Source organism: Nycticebus coucang, chromosome Y (genome assembly GCF_027406575.1).
Source record: "Nycticebus coucang isolate mNycCou1 chromosome Y, mNycCou1.pri, whole genome shotgun sequence".
In the NCBI taxonomy this organism is placed as follows: Eukaryota; Metazoa; Chordata; class Mammalia; order Primates; family Lorisidae; genus Nycticebus; species Nycticebus coucang.
In genome coordinates this window covers 31717730-31744088 of record NC_069805.1, presented here as the reverse complement: position 1 = coordinate 31744088, position 26359 = coordinate 31717730, and the positions used below count along the sequence as shown (strand labels likewise).

Genomic DNA, 26359 nt, shown 5'->3' with positions numbered 1-26359 from the left:
CTCTAGCTTAGGCTAGTCTCAAACTCCTGAGCTCAGTCAATCCACCTGCCTCAGCCTCACAGAGTGCTGCAATTACAGGCATGAGCCACTGCACTCAGCCCATGACGCCCACTATTTTAATATTTGTCTCTAAGCTTTCCTTTACTCAATGGCCATAGTTCATGAAGCAATCAGTCAAAAAAAAATCAAACAACATAGATTTAATGAGGATAATATCTGTCATGTTTGATATTTGGGGGAATACAAAGGACATGGGCCTAGTGAGGAGATGTGATAGTGGCCTTGGGACCAGCACCTCCACTGACACTGGAGAGATATAAGAGTGAACACAAAGATACCCAAAGACACACTAGAGTCCGGGGTGAGGGGAGCAGCCACGTCCCCAGGGCATGAGGCTCACCACTGCTGCCTTCTCCTGGCTCTCACACTGGTGCCGTGAGCAGTGGTGATTGGAATGGAAGTGAGAAAGGCACCCTGGGGTTGATCAAGACAAGCTATAAAATTTCAAGCAATCTTGTGGCATTTTACATTATTGCTCACACCTCTTTGCCTACACACTTAGAACCTGAAAGGGAGGAAGGGAAAGAAGTGAAAATGTATTTTTTTTTTTTATTGTTGGGGATTCATTGAGGGTACAATAAGCCAGTTACACTGATTGCAATTGTTAGGTAAAGTCCCTCTTGCAATCATGTCTTGCCCCCATAAAGTGTGACACACACTAAGGCCCCACCCTCCTCCCTCCTTCCCTCTTTGTTTCCCCCTCCATAACCATAATTGTCATTAATTGTCCTCATATCAAAATTGAGTACATAGGATTCATGCTTCTACATTCTTGTGATGCTTTACTAAGAATAATATCTTCCACGTCCATCCAGGTTAATACGAAGGATGTAAAATCTCCATTTTTTTTTAATGGCTGAATAGTATTCCATGGTATACATATACCACAGCTTGTTAATCCATTCCTGGGTTGGTGGACATTTAGGCTGTTTCCACATTTTGGCGATTGTAAACTGAGCTGCAATAAACAGTCTAGTACAAGTGTCCTTATGATAAAAGGATTTCTTTCCTTCTGGGTAGATGCCCAGTAATGGGATTGCAGGATCAAATGGGAGGTCTAGCTTGAGTGCTTTGAGGTTTCTCCATACTTCCTTCCAGAAAGGTTGTACTAGTTTGCAGTCCCACCAGCAGTGTAAAAGTGTTCCCTTCTCTCCACATCCACGCCAGCATCTGCAGTTTTGAGATTTTGTGATGTGGGCCATTCTCACTGGGGTTAGATGATATCTCAGGGTTGTTTTGATTTGCATTTCTCTAATATATAGAAATGATGAACATTTTTTCATGTGTTTGTTAGCCATTCGTCTGTCATCTTTAGAGAAAGTTCTATTCATGTCTCTTGCCCATTGATATATGGGATTGTTGGCTTTTTTCATGTGGATTAATTTGAGTTCTCTATAGATCCTAGTTATCAAGCTTTTGTCTGATTGAAAATATGCAAATATCCTTTCCCATTGTGTAGGTTGTCTCTTTGCTTTGGTTATTGTCTCCTTAGCTGTACAGAAGCTTTTCAGTTTAATGAAGTCCCATTTGTTTATTTTTGTTGTTGCAATTGCCATGGCAGTCTTCTTCATGAAGTCTTTCCCCAGGCCAAACCACCTAATCTTTGATAAACCAAACAAGAACATACCTTGGGGGAAAGACTCCCTATTCAATAAGTGGTGTTGGGAGAACTGGATGTCTACATGTAAAAGACTGAAACTGGACCCACACATTTCCCCACTCACAAAAATTGATTGAGGATGGATAAAGGACTTAAATTTAAGGCATGAAACAATAAAAATCCTCCAAGAAAGCATGGGAAAAAATATTTTTTATCACCATGCCAAAGATGCTCTGTACCTTGACGTATTTTGGATATTATAGTATTAATTGCCATATCATAAAGTAGAAAATGGGACTAGCCATGCTGTTAAGCTGTTCTTTTTATATTTTATTATTTGGAAAATCAGCTTATTGTTTTTCTAAAAATGGAACATGTTCATTGTAAATATTTTAACACTCTAAAAATGTTGAAAGAGTAAAATAAATATAAATTGCTGCCCACCAACCATGACCATGAAAACCACAAAAATGAACGCAAATTGCAAAAAACTCAAATTGAAGTAATTAGAATTTATCAACACATTCTCGTTACTGAGAGGGAGATGAAACGTCAGTATACCAAAGTCCATAACCTCTCAATGCATTCTTTAGAAGTAGAAAACCAAAATCAAAAACAACTTAGTGTTTGAATCCCGGTAAGCCAGAGCGCACAGCCCCTCCCTGGAATTGGCCTTCTGTGAACTTAAATTTTTCCTCTCTTTAATCTCAAAGTCAAAATGCCCTCCTTTCAAGAATGCTAAGACATTTCACTTTTGAGATAAAGTCAAATAGAAAAGACCAGAAAAAAGAAAACAAATTAATTCTGCACCTGGGTAGTGTTATTTTTTTCCTTGCTTGGACTATGTACCAACTTCAGTCAGATCAACTCTTTCATGGAATGAGGCAGAGAATAAACTAACGAATTTTTACACTTGATCTTAGCCAAAAGGTCAAGAAGTGATGAAACTATCAAATTGTTAAATATATTTTTATCATGATAAAAAGATAACTGTATATGCCAACTTTTCTCCATAGTGGAAATAATCCATTTCTATTTGTGAGAAACTGAACTCAACCTTACATGAAGTAAAGCTTTTTTTACTATCATATTCCAGAGAAATTTTATCTTCCCCAATCTGAATGATGCTGTTTAAGCAAGTAAACATATTTTATGACAAGTCAAATTAATCAAATATTTGATTATGCCTCAGTAATGACAATATTTAACATGACAGAAAAAAACTTGGTATAACATTTCAGGTTACCTGGTAACAAACCAGGTAACATTTCCAAACATTTGTTGGAATATAAAAATATATTTTTATATTCCAACAAATAATTAAAATTTGTTTCTCATGAACTCAATGTTTGACTTCTGAAAAGCAATTCACTTAATTTTAAAACATTTATATTTTCTTTGGGCACGTTAACTGTTAGGTCTACACAGCAAGAAATGACAGTCTTTTTACTCCTTTTCTCAGTTGTTGATTAAATGTCTTCTGATAACTCATTTTACCTTCTTGTGTCTTGGGTCACAAAAAATGTTCAGGATCACTTTTACTGAACTAAATTACTTCAGTAAACATGAAAATATTAAAGTAAAATGTAAAAAATATAGAGCATTTCCATTTGCTGAGCTTTTATTTTCATTAATTATAGGTAAGAGATGTAAATGACAGGATTTTGTTTCATACTTCAAAACCATTTTTTAAAACAACAATGGTCAGTGGTAAGTTTATAATTGAGAATTTTTCAGAACTCAAAGGGAAGAAAGACACACATCTAGTCTACCAGGCATCCTAAACATTCGTTAATCTGTCATTGAACCCTATGATACATAAATTTGAATAAAACTTTTTCTTTTTTTGAGACAGAGTTTCACTTTGTTGCCCTTGGTGGAGTGTCATGGAGCCATAGCTCACAGCAACCTCAAACTCTTGGGCTCAAGCGATTCTCTTACCTCAGCCTCCCAAGAGCTGGGACTATAGCCAAAACACCTGGCTATTTTTAGAGACAGTGGTCTCACTGTGGCTCAGGCTGGTGTCAAACCTGGGAGCTCAGGCAATCCACCCGCTTTGGCCTCCCAGAGTGCTAGGATTACAGGCGTAAGCCACTGCACCCGGCCCAAATAAAACTTTTTCACAGAAAAGAAAATTCTAGTACTTCCTTTATGGCATTACAATAGTTTTATTCAAGTGAGGATTGAAAGTGTGTTATTCTAAAAACATGCACGAATTTACCATATACCCATATGAAAACCTGTAACTTGGCATGAAAAAAAAAAACGACCATAAATGTTAATCACTTAGAATAGAAAGAAAGCACCATTGTTGACTGAACTGGGATCTGTCCTAATTAGAGTAATTATCATCTGGCACTACCAGGAAGTTGGATGTTTGGAATTAATCAGATCCTTAAGTCCCCACTTATATTAACATGTGGATTTGAGACTTTCTAAGAAATTTATATTATTAATACTTTGTAGAACTCAGTTCAGTTTTTCTTGTAGAGTTCAGAGCATTTCCCTATCTTCATCTTTGCATCAGAATCATCATTATGAACCATGTATTATAAATGTAACACACTCATACTAGTTAAGAAAACATTCTGGTCGGTAACCTGTTGAATAAACAATTTTTAAAACAAAAAATGCTTACCACAAAATAAGCTCGTTACGTTTTTATGAAAATAGAAAGGTAAAATAAAAATTTTCATACTATCTGAAAAATGAGGAAAGCATCAGCCAGTCCACTTACAGTGAGCTCACAGAAATTGAAGCTATCCAGACTTTTGCTTCTGGGCAGTCTTCCCTTAATTCGTCTTAAAGAGGGTTTTCCTTGGCTGACACTAGAAGTAGCACCATTAGGATTTTCAGAGGATGGCGTTACCCTGCAAGAAGAGGAAAAAATTCTTAAGAAGGGAGGTTTATAGGCGAACATTTACTTGAGGATAGCTTTGAAAATGTCATGCTCCTTTTTTTCAACCATAAGGTGAAGAACTACAATAGAGCTAATTCTACCAGACACCCTTACTAAGTATTTCTTAGCAGCTGTCTAGTTTAGAAATCTTAACAGACTTCAAATACTCCAACAGTAAGATTCATTAAAAGTCAACTCTGCAACCATCAAAGCAGCAATTAAGAGGAGGCTGAAGTTTCCAAGTAACTTAGGGGCGTCTGCTTCCCCCAGGTGGTTACTTTCCCAGCACTCAGTCTGGAGCCTGGCACCCGGCACTAGTCAGCTTAATTATGGTGTACATCCCTGATACTGTTCAGCTTGCTTTTGTTAAGCACGAAAATAGCTCTTACAAATTTGAAGGTAACAGTCAACACTAGGCTGGGTATGGTGGCTCATGCCTGTAATTCCAGCACTCTGGGAGGCCGAGTTGGGTGGATTGCTTGAGCTCAGAAGTTCAAGATCAGCCTGAGCAAGAGTGAAACTGTCTTTACTGAAAATACAAAGACTAGCCAGAAGTTGTGGTGGGCATCCGTAGTCCCAGCTACTCAGGAGGCTGAGGCAGAGGGATGGCTTGAGCCCTGAAGTATGAGGTTGCTGTGAGCTGTGATACCGTGACACTCAACCCCAGGGCAAATGAATGAGACTCTGTCTCCAAAAAAAGAAAATGAAACAAAACAAAACAATTCAGAATAATTATGAAATCAAGAAAACACAGGTAAGAAGAAACAACAAATAAGCTATTAGTCATTTGAAGAGCACACACTGGGATACATGCACATGAGCGCAGACACACACTCAAGACCAGCCTGTGCTCATTTCTAAGTCAGTCTGGTGGCAGCCTTAGAGTAAACTAGGTAGCAAGAGGATGCCCTGAGTACCTGCAGGATAAAGCTCCTGTCTTAGAAATAATAAAGTTGGGGCGGTGCCTGTGGCTCAAAGGAGTAGGGCACTGGTCCCATATGCCAGAAGTGGCGGGTTCAAACCCGGCCCTGGCCAAAAAAAACTGCAAAAAAAAAAAAAAAAAAGAAATGATAGTTTCTAAAGTAATAACAGTAATTTCTGTGGTTTATGAAAGTCAGTTTCCTTATTTTATGTTTCCTCTTTGTCAATCTATGTTCAAATATTGATCAACTTTGGTGAATTATCTAATTTTTTATATTTAAAATGTTGTCTCTTCAAAGAAAAATGAAATACCTAGGAATATACCTAACAAAGGAGGTGAAGGACCTCTATAAAGAAAATTATGAAACCCTAAGAAAGGAAATAGCAGAGGATATTAACAAATGGAAGAACATACCATGCTCATGGCTGGGAAGAATCAACATTGTTAAAATGTCTATACTTCCCAAAGCAATCTACCAATTCAACACCATCCCTATTAAAGTACCAACATCATACTTTCAAGACTTGGAAAACAGGATTCTGTGTTTTGTATGGAACCAGAAAAATTCCCATATAGCTAAGGCAGTTCTTAGTAATAAAAACAAAGCCAGGGGCATCACCATACCAAATTTTAGGCGGTACTACAAAGCCATAGTGGTCAAGACAGCATGGTACTGGCACAAAAATAGAGACATAGACATTTGGAATCAAATAGAAAATCAGGAAATGAAACTAACATCTTATAACTACCTAATCTTAGATGACCCAAATAAGAACATACCTTGGGGGAAAGACTCCCTATTCAATAAATGGTGCTGGGAGAACTGGATATCCACATGTAAAAGACAGAAACTGGATCTGTACCTTTCTCTATTCACAAAAATTGATTCAAGATGGATAAAAGACTTAAATTTAAGGCATGAAATGATAAAAATCCTCTAAGAAAGCATAAGAAAAACACTGGAAGATACGGGCCTGGGGAAAGACTTCATGAAGAAGACTTCTGTGGCAACTGCAACAACAACAAAAATGAACAATCGGACTTAATTAAACTGAAAAGCTTCTGTACAGCTAAGGAGACAACAACCAAAGCAAATAGACAACCTACCCAATAGGAAAGGATATTTGCATATTTTGAATCAGACAAAAGCTTGATAACTAGGATCTATAGAGAACTCAAATTAATCCACATGAAAAAAGCCAGCAATCCCATGTATCAATGGGCAAGAGACAAAAATAGAACCGTCTCTAAAGAAGACAGACGAATGGCTAACATATGAAAAACTGTTCATCATCCCTATATATTAGAGAAATGCAAATGAAAACCACCCTGAGATATCATCTAACCCCAGCAAGAATGGTCCACATCACAAAATCTCAAACTGCAGATGCTGGCGTGGATGTGGAGAGAAGGGAACACTTTTACCCTGCTGGTGGGACTGCAAACTAATACAACCTTTTTGGAAGGAAGTATGGAGAAACCTCAAAGCACTCAACCTAGACCTCCCATTTGATCCTGCAATCCCATTACTGGACATCTACCCAGAAGGAAAAAAATCCTTTTATCATAAAGACACTTGCACTAGACTGTTTATTGCAGCTCAATTTACAATCACCAAAATGTAGAAACAGCCTAAATTCCCCCAACCCAGGAATGGATTAACAAGCTGTGGTATATGTACACCATGGAATACTATTCAGCCATTTAAAAAGATGGAGACTTTACATCCTTTATAGTAACCTGGATGGAAGTGGAACACATTATTCTTAGTAAAGCATCACAAGAATAGAGAAGTATGAATTCTATGTACTCAATTTTGATATGAGGACAATTAATGACAATGACACGGTGGGGGTGGGGGAAGGGCAGAGGAGAGAGAGAAGCGGGGAGCGGTGGGGAAAGGAAGAGCAGAAAGAGGGAAGGAGGGAGGGGATGGGGTCTTGGTGTGTGCCACACCTCTTGGGGGCAAGACACGATTGTAAGAGGGACTTTACCTAACAAATGCCATCAGTGCAACCTGGTTTCTTGTATCCTCAATGAATCCCCAACAATAAAAAAAATAAAAAAGAAATAAAATGTTGTCTGAAAGGTATAACACAGGTCTCTAATGGCTTAAAAAGACACACAAAATGGACTGGTAACAAAATAAATGATTTCTACATTAATAAGACAGAATAAATACCATAAAACAGACTAGTTTAGGTGTGGCTACAGTTTAGAATAAAAGTAAAACTTCCACAAGTTAAAACATTTGAAGAGTATAGAAAGATACAGAAATGGAAAGTTAAAGCTGCCACCTTCTCCCTCATCTCAAACCTCCCTCCCTTTTCCAAAATCAACCACTACTGACAGGTCGTCCTGCACAACCTCCCAGACAGATGCCTATTCTTACCTATGCCTGTATTTATTTCCTTTTAAATTTCTGTAGTAAGGTGACCACATTGTTCATGTTTTCTACACCTTATTTTTTTCACTTAATAATAGACTTTGAATCGTCTATAGACTATTTGAATAATAGACCCTTTGCATAATAACCCCTACAGAACTATCTCACTCTGTTTAATGGCTAAATAGTACTCCATAATATACAGTAGATGTAACACAAGTTACTTAACCTTTCCCCCACTGAGGGACATTTAGTTCATTTTCAAATGTTTGCTATAAGACCACAAAGCAACAAACATCCTTGACATCTTTGGGCACAAGTGTAATATTTACTTAGGAAAGATTCCTAGAAGTAGAAATGCAGGGTCAGAGGGAGGCGCTTTCTAAATATTACTGCCTTTCAAAAAGGCTGTACAAATCTGTACCTTCATCAACAGTGTATACGAATGCCTACCTGGGTGCCCCTGCAGGGCAAAAGCTTCCCTGAAAACAATGAACTTTATTCAAAAGAGGGCACAGGAGAAGGAAAAATACAGTCATAACAATATATGAGTCAACTTTTCTCCTTATTTCTTCTCTCTCACTTTATTTCGAAGTGCTGGTAGGTGTAACCAAATTTTAGGAAGTTACTGCAAACATAATTTTTTTGATAAATAAATCTATCTTGTATTTTTCATAAGTTTTTCTCTCACCTGACTTAAAAATGCACTGCTATTTTCTCTTTTTTCCAAATTTAAAAGCTCCCAGGCTGGTCTTGAACTCTTGGGCTCACATGATCCTCCTGCCTCAGGTAAGAAAGATAGTAGGAATTTGTATCCACCAAATTTTATAAATGTCTGACAGCAAAGAAATTGGTTAGAGTTAATTCAACGTAATACCAAATCCAAAGACAAAATAAAACAGAAAAAAAGATCACAAATATAACTAGAAGAATGAACCCACCCCTCCTTACCAGGATCATCATAAAAACTTTTGGTCACCAGGAGAGTTGTACTGGTACACACCAGGGGGGTATCAGCTCTGGACTCACCCTGCACACAGACTCTGCAAGAGTACCTTGTCTTAAGAATTTAACCAGGCTATGATCTATGTTTTTTCTAATGCTACCCACTGAGCTCCCACAAAGTCATTTAGGCAATTTTAAAGTTTTGACCAGGTCTCTGAAATGAAGCTAAGAGGTCAAATGATAAGAGGCATGTGGCAGGCCAGGTGCAGTAGCTCATGCCTATAATCCCAGCACTCTAGGAGGCTGAGGTGGGTGGACTGCTTGGGAGCTCAAGAGTTTGAGATGAGCCTGAGCAAGTGAGAGACCCCATCTCTAAAAACCAGCCAGGTGCTGTGCCAGATACCTGCAGTCCCAGCTATTCTGGAGGCTGAGTCAAGAACATCACTTGAGCCGAAGAGTTTGAGGTTGCTGTGAACTCACGATGCCACAGCACTCTACTGGGGGCAAGAAAGTGAGACTCTGTCTCAAAAAAAAAAAAAAAGAAAAAAGAAAAGAAATGCACCTCTTTGCTCTACAACCCTAGTTTTACACTAGCCCACGTTCAATTAAATTCAATAAAACCTTCATGAGCTACACGCTGACTACTGATTTTAAAATTAAAATCATCACCGACTATCCTGATTACTGACACCTTTTCTTCTGAAGTCAGCTTACCTTTACTTATTTTTTTGAAAGAGTCTTAAGCCTAAATCAAGCCAGTGGAATGCCTAGGTGGCCACTGGGATTCCAGATGGCATATATAAATGCTAATGGCATGCAATATATACGCCTATAGATAATCAGCAATGTACACTAATAACTTCCAGCGTTTTTCTTTAAGGATGTTCTCTTCCCATTACCTCATTAACAGCTTCCAGGTAGCAGGAACCAAAACGCAAATAAAACACAGTCTCTGACAATGCAATTGTAATCTTGCAACTTACTCCCTTTGCCCTTGGAACAGCCCAATCTTGACTACTACTCAACATCAGCAGCAGCAAATGACTTTCTAGAAATAATAGAAAACGCATCCAGCGATGATAAACTGTTCGCTGTCTGCAAGGCCACCTGGCTGGAAATTCTGAACCAGAGCTCGCTGGAATGAAGCTTAAAGGACAACTGTGCGGAGGCCAGGCCGGTGTCCGGGTGCGGCCGCCCGGGGCCTCCAGCCGCTGCTTCGCCGCAGCGCGCTTCTCTCGGTGTCACCTGCCTCGGGATCCACACGCGACGGCGCCCGGCCGAGGGGCTCGGAAATGGCTGCTGCGCCGCGCGCCGTCGGGCCAGGCCACGGCCTCCTGCCTAAACGACCGGGCCAGGTCCAGGTCCGGCCCACGCCCCCCAGCGGCCCCGCTCCGGCTACGACCTCGTCCTGGCCCCCACCCCGTAGCCCTAGCGACCCCGGCCGGCCCCCCCTGACCCGCCCCGCCCCGCGGCCCCCGCGACCCGTGCCGGCGCCCCTCTGCGGTCCACCCCACCCCGCGGCCCCCGCGACCCCGGCTGGGGCCCCTTGGCCCCACCCGCCCGCGCGCGTCCCGCGGCGGTGCCCGCCCTCACCACAGCTTCCTCTTGAGCGGCAGGAGGCTGCTGCGGTTGGAGGGGGTGACGCCAATGGCCGTCTGCAGCACCGTCAGGTATTTCTGGTACTTCACCTTGTCCCCGCTCCGCTCTCCGGCAGGGCCCCGCCGCGGCCGCCCGCAGACACAACTCCTCCAAGCGCCGCATAGATCAGCTCTGGGCCATCCGCCGCCGCCACAGCCGCGGTGCGTGGCCGGCTCCGCTCCCGCTCCCGGCGCTGCCGGCGCCGTGCGTGCCGGGCCGCTCACATTGCCGCCGCTGTGCGTGAACCGCGGCTCCCGCCGCCGCCCCCCCCCCTCCCCCCGCGAGCCGGGGCCTCCTCGCAGCCGCAGCGGGGCCGAAGTGCCGCCGCCTGCGCCGCCCGCGGCACCGCCTGGGCCCCAGCTCCGCGCGCATCCGGGGTTCAGCGGACGACCGGAGCTCCTTTCAACCATTCCTAGTCCAAAAGAATCCCAAGGGCACACTTACAGAGCAAAGAATATTTTATTTATAATGACCACCGAATGACATGTAATGGTGTGATCTGCCCTTTATATTTATATATAGTACACGCTCCATATATATTTTATATATATGCACACACATGCAGTTCTTTCTTGGGTGGTACCGGACAGTGAAAATGGCTGTGAACTGTGCAAAATTGCCTTAATGGAACAATTAAGAGTTCCATGACCTTTAAAATTTTTGTCAAAACGTGCAAAACTCACTTAACTGACGGTTACAAAAATATTGTATAGGGAAATGAAAAAATAGAAAAGCTAATAATTTAATGCATTGCAATTTAAAGCCTTACGGACATTGAAAATGAAAGTGCTTTCTTTGTAAAAAAAGCGCCTGTGGCTCAGTGAGTAGGGCGCTGGCCCCATATGCCGAGGGTGGCGGGTTCAAACCCAGCCCCGGCCAAACTGCAACAACAAAAAAAAAATAGCCAGGCGTTGTGGCGGGCGCCTGTAGTTCCAGCTGCTCTGGAGGCTGAGGCAAGAGAATCGCGTAAGCCCAAGAGTTAGAGGTTGCTGTGAGCTGTGTGATGCCACGGCACTCTACCCGTGGGCGGTACAGTGAGACTCTGTCTCTACAAAAAAAAAAAAAAAGTTATCAAGAGTAATTTGAACAGCGTTTGTTTTCTTCTAGTGTGACTGTTACTATGTACTGAGAGAGCATCTTTCCTGTACCCTTGGGAAAGCATCACGTTTGGATCGCACTCAACATTTAATCCAGCGTGCTTCTAGTGTCGTGCCATGGGCTCAGACAGTTCCTTAAATGTAAAATTTTTGTGTGAACATCTCACTTCCTTTGGGACATCTCATTCTTGTCACAACCACTTTCCTCATCTCAGTGTGCGTTCAGTGAATTCCACCCGCTTCGTACCTAGAGTCTCTGGACGTCCACCTTCCCACAGTTGTCTATTCTGTGGGACTTCATTTATGTTCTATTCAAATGCCACTTCAATTCCATCTTTACCATTTTTTGTTTCTTTGTTACACATTCATCTTTGTTAACCAATTCCCTTACAGTGATCCATTTTTATACAGTGCTGTGTGGATTTATCACTTAAGAGAAATGGAAGCAACACAATCTCACCCTTTGCTGTCAGTGTCTAAATGAAATAACAGATGTGCAATGTCAGATCACTAACAGACTTTGAAAGAGCTGCTGTGGTTGGTCACTAATCCTGATAGGTACCTGTTATTTACATAGGGATTTGTGGACTGAAGAGCTAGCCACAAAGTTTGTACTGTATGCATTTGCTCACAGTTAATATGCCACAATAACTGAAACGTGAACCATTTTATTGAAGGGCTGGTATTTTTTTTTTAAACCTAAATGGCTGACATCAGGCATAGCTAAAATGGAAAAGCCTAGAGAGCCCATAGTATTAGTGTGTGTGTGGGAAGAGTACCACCTATGCGTTCACCTCCAAATGATAGCAGCTTTGAAAACCAACAGACTAAATGTACTAAACATTCCAATTAAAAGGCAGAGATTGGCAGAATGAATACAAAACTATGATCTTACCATCCCTTATAGTGTGTGAAAGAGACACACTTTAAAGACACAAGTGGGTTGAATGATGAAAAGATAGGTTCCATGCAAAAAAGTAATTAAAAAGACCTGGAGTGGATATGCCAATGTCAGACAAAATAGACTTTTAGGGAAAAAATTGTTCCTAAACAGAAAGAAGGACATTTTATAATGACGAAGGGTCAATCCATCAGGAAAACGTAAGTTAGAAACACGCATATACATGAGTCCAAAAATACATGAAGAAAAAGCTGACAGAATTAAAGGGTGAAGTAGACAACTCAACAGTAATAGTTGGAGATTTCAACATCTTGCCTTTCACAATAGATAGGATGAGGCAGAAGACCAATAAGGAAATAGAAGACTTGAACGACACTACAAACCAACTGCAACCATCTGCAATACATCTCTAGAACATTCCACCTCAAAACAGCAGAATACACTATTCTTCTCAAGTGCACGTGAAACATTCTTCAGGATAGATCATGTTAGGCCACGAAACAAGTCCTCAATATAATTAAAAGTACTGAGATCATACAGATTATTTTCTCCAATCACAATGGAATTAAATTAGAAATCAGTAACAGAAGGAAATTTGGGAAATTCACAGATACATGGAAATTAAACAAAACACTCCTAAATAATTATGAAACAAAAAAGAAATCACTAGAAACATTAGGAAAAAACTTGATGAATGAATGAAAACAAAAGCATGACATAAGAACTTTGACATAGCTAAGACAGCCAAGAAATATTTGTTAAATTTACATACTTAAAGGAAAATAGAAAGTTATATTGAAAAAGATGAAAGTTCTCAAATTTATCACCTAAGTTTCCACCTTAAGCCATTAGAAAGAGGAGCAGAGTAAACTCAAAAGCAAGGAAAAATTAAAGATTAGAGTGTAAATATATGAAATACAGAATAGAAAAAATAGAGAAAATTAACATAAACAAAAGTTGGTTCTTAGAAGATGTCAATAAAAATGGCATACCTTTGGCTATACTAACCAAGTAAGAGAGAGACAGAGAGAAAGAGAGAACTCAAATCACTGATTATGGAATGATAGAAAAGACATCACTACCAACCTTGCAGAAATAAAAAAGATTATAAGAGAATATTATGAGTAATCACATTCTAACAAATTAAATAATCTACATGAATTGAAAAAATTCCCAGAAAGATCAAGCTACTGAAATTGACTCAAGAAGAAACAGAAAGTCCAAACAGAACTATAACAACCAAAGAGAGTGAATTGATAACAAGAGAAACTTTCCTCTAAAAAAGGTTTTTTCAGTTATGAAAACTGCTGTGTCTCCAGTATACAGAACAGTACCTGGTATACAGTAGGCATAAAAATATTTGCTTAGCTTGACTGAGGGCATGGATTCTAAGTGAAAGACTTCATGTCTTTTCATAAAACATATTTTTCTAAAGAACATGACAAGCTACCTATATAGTTTCACATGTAATGTAGATAGATATTACAGGTGGAACGGCAACATCACTTTATGAAGAACAAAAAATTTATGTTAGTTCTCAGAGGATAGCCAGTGCTTACAGAGAAAATAAGGGAGCTGCTTCAATGGCATTATGCAAGGCCTGAGGAAGACTCTTCCAACCTGCCTCCCAATAAGCAAAACATTCAAACCCAGTTGTCCGCCTTTTTCCAAGAGAGGGTCTTCCAACTTTTTGACATCTACCCCCAGTAAGAAGCATATTGTATACAGTGGCCCAGTAAACACAGACACACATAGATTATGCTCCCTCGCCCTTCCCCCACAACTGAAGCAAATGTTTCTGGAAACAAAGATTTTACCTATTACTTGAATTGAACTTTTCTGTTTTCTTCTATAAATGTTAATCACAACCCACCAAGTTTATTTTTCGTCTCTTAATAGATTACTGTGGTTTGTAAAGCACAGGTCTAAGAGATGCCTGTGACCAACACCACTACACTTCATATCCTCTGTTACCTCGGTGGCTACCAGTAGTCCAAGGCCCTCCAGTCAGCTGCTAAGATCTGGACTTAATACTGTGTTCATCTCCAATTTCCATCCCTCCTAAGCTATCTCTGTACCCCCCTGAATGCCATTTCTGTAAACTTTAAGCCACCCTGCATCCTCAGCATTTTGTTTGAACATTTTTCACCTCCTATTTTGGCTTGAAGCTGGACTGTCCTTGGATTCATTGTTACCTGCTGCAGCCCCCATTGGGAGAAGGTATTTATTTCACACACCCCACATACCTCAAGGAAGTCCAGAATTTGGGATAAGTTTCTTCCTTGTTAGTACTGGCTCTTTTAAACCCTTCCTTCCTTTTTCTCCTGGCAAAAACTAAACAAAAATCAACAAGAAAAACCTAAAGCTGGATGCTTTGAAGTTTATTCCCTTAGACTACACCATCTTCTTCCCCTCTTCTTCCCCGTCATTCACTGGCTTCCTCTCCACTTCTATTTCTGGGATAATTTTTAATGACTTCATCCATGTGGGTGGACCATCCAATGTTCTTGCCTCTCAGTTCCTTGGCCTTGGCTCTTCCAGTGAGCTTTTCCCTGTCCTACGTCAGTCACTCACTCCTTTGCCCGTGCTGTAGACATGGGCTCATGAGCTCAAATGGTTGTAGGTAAGGCACTCGCCACCGATGAGCAAAGAGGCCAGGTGTTAGTTTCCAGAGAGTGGTAGAAGCTGTCGCCTCCCTACCTGGTGCTGCAAGTTTCTTTCACCCCCATAGAAATGGAGGTGTGTTCTCAGGAGAAAGACTGGAGCAGCATCAGGTATGATGGGCTGTGCTACCAGAGTGAAGACGACAGAGCCACGGGACAGTTGTGTACTGCGTGACAAGATGTTAAGATTCTTTCTGCCTCCCAGCTCCAGAATGCTGGCAACCTCAGACAAGAGATTTACGGGAGATAACGTTTTTTTGGTTAAATCCATAGGTTTTATTATTATGATTATTTAAGCCATGTTTATACTGAACCTACAATTGTACCATGATTGCCTCATCTTTTCCTTATACCTTTATTTTACTTGAAATTAATAGTTGCCTTGTTTTCAACTTGTTCTTTTCCTAGAACCCGTGGGTGAGGGTTCACATATCTGCAACAATAACGTCAAATGCCTTGTAATACAGCTTCCCATGCCCTCAAACCAGCCAGACAGTCTATCAATTTCATTTTTCCCTGGACTCAGGCCTCTGCCCATCTCTGAATCCACATTAATAGTTTGATAAGCTTTTGACTATAAAGGAAATTTAGCTTTTAAAACAAAGAGAAAATGACAACTTAAAGGTTTAAATGGGCATATACAAACAAATGGAATCCTTCCATTTTTTTAATATCACAAATGTGTTCTTCTGAGACTTTCAAGCGTATCTTAAGCACACACTATTTTTGTTTGTTTTTATATTCATTTTAAGATCAATTTCTCCATAGACATTGTAATTATGCAGCATATAATTGCTAATCCATCAACTTTTTAAAGACAGATTTCAAATTTTAAATTATTTCTAATTTGCACTTCTTTGATTTTTCTTGAACCAAAAATCTCAATAGTCATTTGCTATCTGTAATCTATAATTCATAGACTGAGATTGAACACCAAGCCTAATTCAAACTTGGAATTCTAAAGCTATTTCTGATATAGTACATCAGCTGAAGCTATGATGTTCTTTTTCAGTCAGAAAGGAACACTTCATTATTCTGTAGGTAACGAAACTCCTGCTCACACACTCTCAAACACCCAACAATGCCTTAATACCATGTTTTTGAGACATAATTATGTTTATCCTGATCATTTAAGAGTTAGAGCCGCTAATGTATCTAATCAAATATTGATGCAGTCATCTAGATTTAGCTCTCCAGCAAATCCTTCCCAATGCATTTTTGTTAACAGAACTATAAAAGCTATTTATACTATTCTTCTCAAAAGGCTTACTCGCGTAGTCTGGATCTATGGATACATATTAGTAAATTTCACCACAGCTCATGTGTTCAGGTGATGAGAAGAGTTCAGCATGCAAATAATGAAGTGGTTCACCCCCTGCCCCAAAAAATATGAAGCAGAAAATTAAACTTGAATGTCTTTAGCTTTGTTATTCACAATATTCTTAAAATCACCTCTGATTCTTCAAACTACAGGGTACAATATAAAAAATAAAGCAGATAAACTGATGTAAGAACACCATGGCCCTATGGTCACTCAGTTACATTATAAACAAAACTAGCTGGCAAGATTTTCACCTCCTAAAGCTAAAAAGTGAGAATGCTTTTTAATATCTTTGGAAGTACCTATATTTAAAAATACAAAAATCAAGTAGAAAATTGCAACAGGAGGTGGTTAGTCATGTTCAGAAAAAGATTAGGATGATACTATCAATATAGATGATTGAAATGCATCTCTCTCTAGGCATGTAAAATTATACATAAACATTTTTAAAGTTTTTCTTCAATATTTACAGCCTTGTATGCATCATACATAGTTGACTGTTATCCATATTTTTGGTCTAATTTAACTTCATAAGGTTAACAGAAGGAACTGAACAAGCCTGGCTTAGCCACTCTCTAAGAGTTTCTATTGCCCAAGAATTATGTCTATGTCAAATTTCAATGTCTTTCTTTTACAACTTTGGGGACTATGTTGCTAAATCCTTAATACATAATAAGGCTCCACCACTGAGCTCACCTGATCTAGACCAGAGTTTTCATTTTGGTTGTCTAGGTTATTATAAAAGCTAGGATTATAATCTTTAAATTTTGTTATTTATGGCAGAATAATAAAAAAAAATAAGAAATTGAGAAAACAGGGTATATCACTTTAAAGCAAAATTTGTTTCTCTGATTCTGTACGGCCACATTTTAATAATTTCTGGCTTTAGAGCGTTGTGTCCAAACAAGCTGTATTTGATTTTCTTTTCTTTTTTTTCCTTTTTTTTTTTTTAACACATGTTCTCCCCTTTCTCCTTTCCTCCCTCCTTTCCTCCCTCCATCCTTCCCTTCCTTCCTCCTTTCTTTCTTTTTAAAGTTTACCATAAATTGACCCATCATAATTGTATATATTCTTTCACTTTCTTTTCTGATAAAAATAATTTCTATACCTAAATAGATTAAACTAGAACCAGAAAAACAATTTACTCCAGAATACATTAAAAATGTTTTTTGTTTTCTTTTGTTTTTTCAATGTGAATAGACCCAAATCATTTGGATTTAACTGAATTATCATGTGGAAAATATAGATCAGACTGGAAGCCAACTTTTCTCCCTCCTGTGAAAATATAGATAGGAAATGTCAGCTACCTAAGCTTCTATAAGACCTAACATATTAATTATCTTCAGCACAGTATTTAAGAACAGAAGAATTGGCTTCCCTTCAAAGGCCAAATGCCCTTAAAAGATATTTAATTAAAAAAAAAGTAATAATCGGGCGGCGCCTGTGGCTCAAGCAGTAGGGCGCCGGTCCCATATGCCGGAGGTGGCGGGTTCAAACCCTGCCCCGGCCAAAAAAAAAAAAACGTAATAATCTGGATTCCTGGCTACTAAATAATATAAATTCTAAAATATACCTATAAAACTTACTGGTTACTTTGAAATTTCATATAAAAATAAAAAATATCAAGCTCCATGGTCTAAAATCATTAATTGCCACAGAAATCACCCTAAATTATATGATTTTGGTTAACATTATGTAGTTTTTAATTTCTCTTAAAGATTTCATATGGTTCTTTCTATTTAAAGGTATATTATTATAATTATTAATCATAATCATAAATATTTTCTGAAAATTAAAGTATGCAATATGGAAAGATTCATTTTATCGATTCGGCCCTTTCCATCCTTTAAGTTACACTGGTGATATAATTAATGACTAAAAGGCGGGAGTGTCTATGAACAACAGTAGCTTATCATTAGTGACTCTTAGTTTCTGTGTATCTGAAAATTCTATATTAAAAGCATTTGTTAAGCATTTTCAAACTCCAACACAATTAAACCCCAAACCATAAAAGATAGCACAAAATTCAATGATCTGTGTGTAAAACTAATTCATGCACGACAGATATTTTGTGTTCAGATAGCAACTAATCATCAGGGGAAAACAACAAACCAAACACAAGATTCAACAAGTCAATTTTTCGTAATAACCTTCAGAAAACTAGTTCTTGCACATGAACACATCACAAGAAGGTAATCTTACTTTGATTACTCAAGAAAGCTCTGATTTAGAGGAAATAGGAATAAACTGAATATATGTAGCATTCTTACCTGAAAGACATTCTTTCTGCTTGATTTTTCCTTGGCCCATTCTATATGTGCCCCATACAAATCCACACTTTCTGCTTTGTGCCCAGTTTTCTGTAAACCAAAATGAAATAAGATTAAAAAGCATATAACATTGTAGATACATTTCAAAGAAAATAGGTTTTATTGAGTTAGTAGCTATACATAGTTATAATATAAAGCCTTGCTCCAATCTCCTGGAAACCTAATTTGAAGGAATTTTTCATTTGAGACTTTATAATTTTTTTTTTTTTTTTTTTTTTTTTTTTGCCGTTTTTGTGGCCAGGGCTGGGTTTGAACCCACCACCTCTGGTATATGGGGCCGGCGCCCTACTCCTTTGAGCCACAGGCGCTGCCTGAGACTTTATAATTTTTACCATATAAAATTAGAAGTCTATTTTTTAAATTATATCACTCATTATAGATAATAGAAAAAATTAATATTTAAAATGTTGACATTTTGAAATAGTGTTTTTAGTAATTATTAAAAAAAGTTTAAAATCTGCTACTCAAAAATGTGGAATATTGCTATTCAATTGATAACATAAAACCATTGTAAGTCACAAATTATTAGACTTTAAAGGAAAAGAAAAATTAATAAATCATACTATAATGCGAAAAATTGTTAATTTTTAGTTTTGTGACTTTAGAAACGTTATTTAGAGCCTTGTTACATACATCATCTGAGAAGTGAGCAGGCAGATTAATTAATCTCAAAGACTTCTTTTAGGTTTGTGTTTCCTATATTAACAAACTCAGTAAATACTGTATTTATTGTACCAACTATGCCTTCTGGAAATTCACAATTTAGATATTAAGATTATACATGTAAGTATATGTATAATTTTATTTAATAAATGTAATACATACTAAATAGATTATAATGTATAGTTTCTTTATCATTACCCAATTACAGTGTAGATGTTAGTTAAAATTTGTTTTTATTTTGATAATTCATAATAATAAATTTATAGGAATATCATTTATATTTGCTGCTTCTTATTTTCATTTGATACAAGTGAGTCACACATATAATTTTAAATTTTCATAACTCCAATTATTAAACATTTTTAGTAACTAAAATTTATTAAAGAAAAACCATTACTTTATCAGTTTTAATATACATAGCCTATAATAGATTTTTGGGCAATGTTTTCAACATGAACGTGAGCATAATACATAAAATAATAATATAATGGTAAAAATATTGAAAGATATTATCTGTCACATATGTTGCCTCATAACTATTTTGTCTAATTCTATGAGCTTAATAGAAATACTATTTGTCTGAAGCCACATCTCTGGAATTTTAAAAAATAAGTTGTGAGGGCTTTTGGGGGGGGACAACTGTATAATTTTTGTTCAAAACATTGTACAAGCCAAGCATAAGTTTCCTGCAGGATAAATTCAGTTGACAGGATAAAAGTTATAATATACCTGCCTTTCCCTTTTTTATTTAATAGTGACTTCATAAGAAATTCCTCAAGATTTGCCATCACCTTTAAATACCTCATATTTTGATCCATGAAAGTGTTTAATGATTTACCCACACTTTGCCAGCCAGGCGATTACTATTGTGGAAAATCTCAAAGTATGATTATGGTGTTCATTGTTAGGTGATTTGTGATGCAGGAAAATTAAAAACGACATCCTTCCTATAGAGTTAATTAAATTAGGTGATACTCAGAACCAACAAAAATAATCACTAATAATAACAAAGGGATTATCTTTTCTATATAATACAGTCTTATATGTAGTATTATATATATAATATATTTTATATAACAAGCACTTTTTATGTGTCAAACCCTTCCTTAAGTTCTTTACAACTATTATTAATAATTCATTTAAATCTTACAGCAGCTTTATGAAGTAGGTATTCTTATTATTACCATATTTCAGGTAAGAAAGTGTGTCAAATGATTCGTTAAATTTCCTCAAGATAACAGAGCTAGAAATTGAGGGGCCAGGATTTAGATGCCGGCAGTGTCGCTCAGAGCCTATTCTTCACCACTACGCAGGGCTTGAAATTTGCCTATACGCTGTGCTCAGACTCATGCTTCAACATGTATGAATTTGGGGAAAGTTATGGCTTGCACACTAGACTCTAGGACAGGCATAGTGATCTTGCTTTTGTCCTTTTCTGTTAAACTTGATCTCGCAGTAGGTCCTTTGCCCTACCTTTTTGCCTAGAATATTTCCTGATCTTCACATGGCCAGTTCCCTCTTATCCATTAGGTCCCAGTTAAATGTCACCTTGTTAGAGGTGTTTTCTGATTGTCTTGTATAAAAGAGTTGTGCTTCAGTGCTCCTGGTTACTCTCTGGCTCACTAATTATTTTAATTTCGCTGCAGCCCTCCTCCCGATAGAAATTAACATATATATTTTTATATGCTGACCGTCTGTGTCCTACCCCCGCTCCATTTGAATTAAGCTCCCTGAGCTTGGGCCTTGTTTGCCTTTCCCTCCACTGTTTTTCCCAATGTGTGGAAGATTGCCTGGCCCATAGTTGTTGTTCAATGAGTATTTGCTGAATTAATGAATGAAGGAAAAATACCAAAATGCAACTATCATTTGTGATTTGGAAGGGAGACTTGGGTATCTTAAAATTCCAATTTTACAAAAATTAAGATTTGTATTTTTTTCCCAATGGGTATGAAGTCCTTGGTTTGTGATTTAGAAGTGACAAACGGTTTAATGGACTCATATTTAGATAGAATGTGGGATGTCACGGATCATTCACTGAGCAATTATTGTACACCTGCTGTGTATCAATGTGGGAGTCACTTTGCTGGGCACTGGGCCTCCAGGTTAAAGGAAAATATTGGCTCTTCTTTATGGATCCCATATTAGCCTCAGTATCTGTAATATTACCTATAGACTCCATAGGATACAGAGGAAACCTGTGGGTAAAAAGCATTCTAAGCTTTCTATCATACTCTAGTGATGTCAATCTCGAAAATGTTCTTGTCAGCATCATGGACTAAATCACATGGAAGCTGGCTCAGGTTTCTTGCCCTCGGAACTCTCTCAATAATCTCATGGCATCATCCACCTGAGCACCTTCTCCACATCGCCCTGTCTCTTCCATTCCTCCTGATCTCATCCCTTCACTTCCTCTCCACTTCAGAAGTCTTCGTGCTGCTTCTCACTCCAAAATCCCACTTCCAGAGCTTTCCTCACTGCCACTCTGTTGTCATGTGTGATTCTGAAGTTATTGAAATCATCCACTTTTGTGCAGTCTCCCAGCCTCTCAAGCCCCTCTTGAGTTCACTTCTTTTGTGACCAGCAGTGGTCCCTGATTCAACAGTCAGCAACTCCCTCCACTGATACCCTTCTCATCTGCTTGTCCCTCTGTGATCTTTCTCATACCACCGAATACTGGACTAACAAGACCTCCTTCGGCTGGGTCTTCGACTTTGCTGGGTAAACTTTTGATGTGTTTCTGGTCCCTTTCTCTTCTTCCTCATGACACCTCTTTTCCAAAGCTTTGGGCCTCATTAGTCTGCCCCATCCAGTGATTTACTCCTACTTCACAGACATCAAGGAGTTTTTGTGCTGGAAAATTCGCAAATTTTCACACTTTTCATATTTAGTTTGTATAATTAAAATAAAAAAATATATAAACTTTAATGACAGCTTCCTATCTTGCTCTATGAACACTTTATATTGATATCTCATTTATCCCTTAAAACAATCTGATAAAAATATTACTATTGCCTTCAACTTACACATGAACAATCTCAAACAGGTAGTGACCAGGTGCCTTATGTAAGATCACACACTCAGGATGTGCCCCACCTGAGATATGAACTCACTTTTATCTGACTCCAAGTTCCAAGTCCTTGATCACAACAGAATACATGGCCTCCCCACCATACCTCTATCTTCCTCCTACTAGTTTATTTACCTAAAAATCAATGCCTTTTTTAGGTCCAAGAACAAGTATTCACATATTTTACTTTTTCTCTATAAGTGTCAACATTTCTCACTTTCCCTCTGGCTTCCAAATTCCAGGCCTGGATCTGTGACTCTTACCTAATGAACTTGCTTGCCTGGATATGACAAGTTGCTGCTACCAGTATCAACATTACCTGGCCCATCAGTGCCACATGGTCCATAAATGACCCACAAGGCATGCCCTGTCTTGCCCCAAAGGGAGCTCAAAGCTTATACCTCTCTAGTTCCTAATTTTATCCAATCTTGTGTCTTATTTTCTGAGCTGTCCCTTTGTCCTACTCTCAAATGGATTATATCATTTAGCTTGTAACTATGCTCAATTCAATTCTTTGTACCAAAAAAAAAAAAAAAAAAAGGGAAAGCAAGCATCAGCTCCACAACCTGACTTTTTCTTGGTCTTACCTATTTCCCTTTCATTATTGTCAGATTCTTCCTTGTTTTGCATTCACATTCTGTCTGATCATGTTCCATTCTCTCCTAACCACTGACATCTGACTTTTCTAAAAGGTCTTGACCATTCAGATCAACACAATCTGGTGCCGCTCTCATTCCCTCACACTCTCTCAGGCAACATGGCGGGTGTGGAGGAGGCAGCGGCCTCGGGAGCCACCTGAATGGTGACTTGGATGCAGATGACAGGGAGGAGGAAGCTGCCTCTATGGCTGAAGAAGCAGCCAAGAAAAAAAGATGGAAGAAGAAGAAGAGTAAAGGGGCTGCTGCAGTAGGGCAACAAGAACCTGATAAAGAATCAGGAGCCTCAGTGGATGAGGTAGCAAGAAATTGGAAAAACAAGCATTGGAAGAAAAAAAGAAAGAGATGATGATGATGAAGATGGAGATGGTGATGGGGATGGAGCAACTGGAAAGAAGAAGAAGAAAGAAGAAGAAGAAGGAGGAGGAGGAGGAAGAAGAAGAAGGAGGAGGAGGAGGAAAGGAAGGAAGGAAGGAAGGAAGGAAGGAAGGAAGGAAGGAAGGAAGGAAGGAAGGAAGGAAGGAAGGAAGGAAGGAAGGAGAGATCAAAAGTTCAAACAGACCCTTCCTCAGTTCCAATATGTGACCTGTATCCCAATGGTGTATTTCCCAAAGGACAAGAGTGAGAATATCCACCCACACAAGATGGGCAAACAGCTGCTTGGAGAACTACAAGTGAAGAAAAGAAAGCCTTAGATCAGGCCAGTGAAGAGATTTGGAATGATTTTCGAGAAGCTGCAGAAGCACATCGACAAGTTAGAAAATATGTTATGAGTTGGATCCAGCCTGGGATGACAATGATAGAAATCTGTGAAAAGTTAGAAGACTGTTTACGCAAATTGATAAAAGAGAATGGATTAAATGCAGGCCTGGCATTTCCTACTGGGTGTTCTCTCAGTAATTGCGCTGCCCATTATACTCCCAATGCTGGTGACACAACAGTATTACAGTATAATGACATCTGTAAGATAGATTTTGGAACATGCATCAGTGGTAGGATTATTGACTGTGCTTTTACTGTCATTTTTAATCCCAAATATGATACATTATTAAAAACTGTAAAGGATGCTAGTAATACTGGAATAAAGTGTGCTGAAATTGATGTTCGTCTATGTGAACATCATAGACGTTGGGGAGGCCATCTAAGAAGTTATGGAATCCTATGAAGTTGAAATAGATGGGAAGACATAACAAGTGAAACCAATCCGTAATCTGAATGGACATTCAATTGGGCAGTATAGAATACATGCTGGGAAAACAGTGCCCATGGTGAAAGGAGAGGCAACAAGAATGGAAGAAGGAAAAGTGTATGCAATTGAACCCTTTGGTAGTACAGGAAAAGGTGTTGTTCATGATGACATGGAATGTTCACATTACGTGAAAAATTTTGATGTTGGACATGTGCCGATAAGGCTTCGGCACCCTTGCCTTCTGCCGCAGATGGCTTGATCGCTTAGGAGAAAGTAAATATTTAATGGCTCTGAAGAATCTGTGTGACTCGGGCATTGTAGATCCATATCCACCATTATGTGACATTAAAGGATCATGTACAGCACAGTTTGAACATACCATACTGTTGCGTCCAACATGCAAAGAAGTTGTCAGCAGAGGAGATGACTATTAAACTTAGTCCAAAGCCACCTCAACATCTTTATTTTCTAAGCTTTGTTGGAATACATTATACTAGAATTAATTTGCAACATGTTGTCTGTTTTAACCGTGGACCTTTGTAATACTTTTTATTCATGTTAAAAAAGAAGGAATTTGATCAAAGGCAAACGGTCTAATTAACCAAGGAAAAAGCTTTCAGGACTTTTCAAATGTTAACTGTTTTACTTTCTCCTGTCTAGGAAATGCTATAAAGCTTAAATTAGTTAGGAATGACTTAAACATTTTGTTTTGAACATCTAAGGGATGCTTTTTGGATGTTTATATTGCCATATTCTTACTTGAATGCTTTGAATGACTACATCCAATTCTGCATCTATACTCTCTGGTATTGCTTTTTAACCTTCCTGGAATCCATTTTCTAAAAAAAATGAAGACATTTTCAGATCTGACAAAACAAACAAACAAACAAACAAACAAAAAAACAATCTGGTGCCCTTCTTTCCCATCAGCATCTCACCTGAACTCTGTATTCTGAACTCTGTATCGTTAGCTTCTGTTGACCTTTTTCCTTAAAACCCTCTTGTTCCTGAGCTGTAAAAATACCATATTTTCTTTCCAAATTCTTTCACTTTTTATGTCTCTTTGGGCAGGGCATGGTGGCTCATGCCTGTAATCCTAGCACTCAGGGAGGCTGAGGCGGGTGAATCACCTGAGCTGATGAGTTTGAGACCAAATTCTTTCTCTTTTTATACTCTTCCTTCTTTTTTCTTTCACTGACTTCTCTTCCTTTCCCCACTTCCTAATTGTTGGTAAGCCCTGGCATATTCTTCTAGGCCCTTGTTATCTCTCCCAGCTCACTGCTTCCAGGGGGTGTCAGTCATGTTCCCAGTCCTGTACCATCACCTGTCATTTGCTGACTCCTCGGGGGGTTACTCTGGCCCACAGCTTATTCCACATGCCAGAACTGTTTTTTCTTTCTTTTTTATTGTTGGGGATTCATTGAGGATACAATAAGCCAGATTACACTGATTGATTTTGTTAGGTAAAGTCCCTCTTGCAATCATGTCTTGCCCCCAGAAAGTGTGGCACACACCAAGGCCCCACCCAGCTCCCTCCGTCCCTCTCTCAGGCCTTTTCTACGCCGTCACTAGAGGATAGCACAGACTTTTCAGTGGAATCATTGTGTTCACAGACTTGGCCCCTTTTCTTTATGGCTTATCTTCAAAAATAATCGCTAATAATTTCACCTGAAAATTTTTTAACCCTTCCCCCTTTCTCTTGCCATCCAAAATCAAACGGCACAGCAGCCCCAATTCCAGAATTAGCTTCATCTTCTCTATCTCATGATCATAACCTCAATTGAGTTTTTATTTTCTCCCACCTAAATTATTCTAGCTCTTGCCTTTGTGACCAATAAAAATCTTTTCAGTTCATTCTTCACTTTTTTGACTTTTTTTCCCCCCTAAATTACAAACCTCACATTATTTTCCTGGAAAGCATATTATTGACAGGATAATGTTCAAATCTATCAGTGAGGTACATACAGGCTGCTTTGTATCCTCTCCTCCCCATCCTTCTTGTTTTCATTCCTTTTCCAATTA

At 38.7% G+C, this 26359-nt stretch overlaps 1 protein-coding gene and 1 pseudogene across 2 annotated transcripts in view; one reads left to right on the top strand and one right to left on the bottom strand.

The window, feature by feature from the left end:
* The window catches only part of LOC128579149 (rho GTPase-activating protein 15-like), a 152429-nt gene that overhangs the window by 84232 nt on the left and 41838 nt on the right, over nt 1-26359 (bottom strand). For both annotated transcript variants that reach the window (XM_053581394.1, XM_053581395.1), the window contains exon 5: nt 18703-18792. In XM_053581394.1, the coding sequence (XP_053437369.1) occupies nt 18703-18792 (90 nt within the window). The remainder of the gene's footprint in view (nt 1-18702; nt 18793-26359) is intronic.
* On the top strand, nt 23250-25170 carry LOC128579148 (methionine aminopeptidase 2-like; annotated as a pseudogene).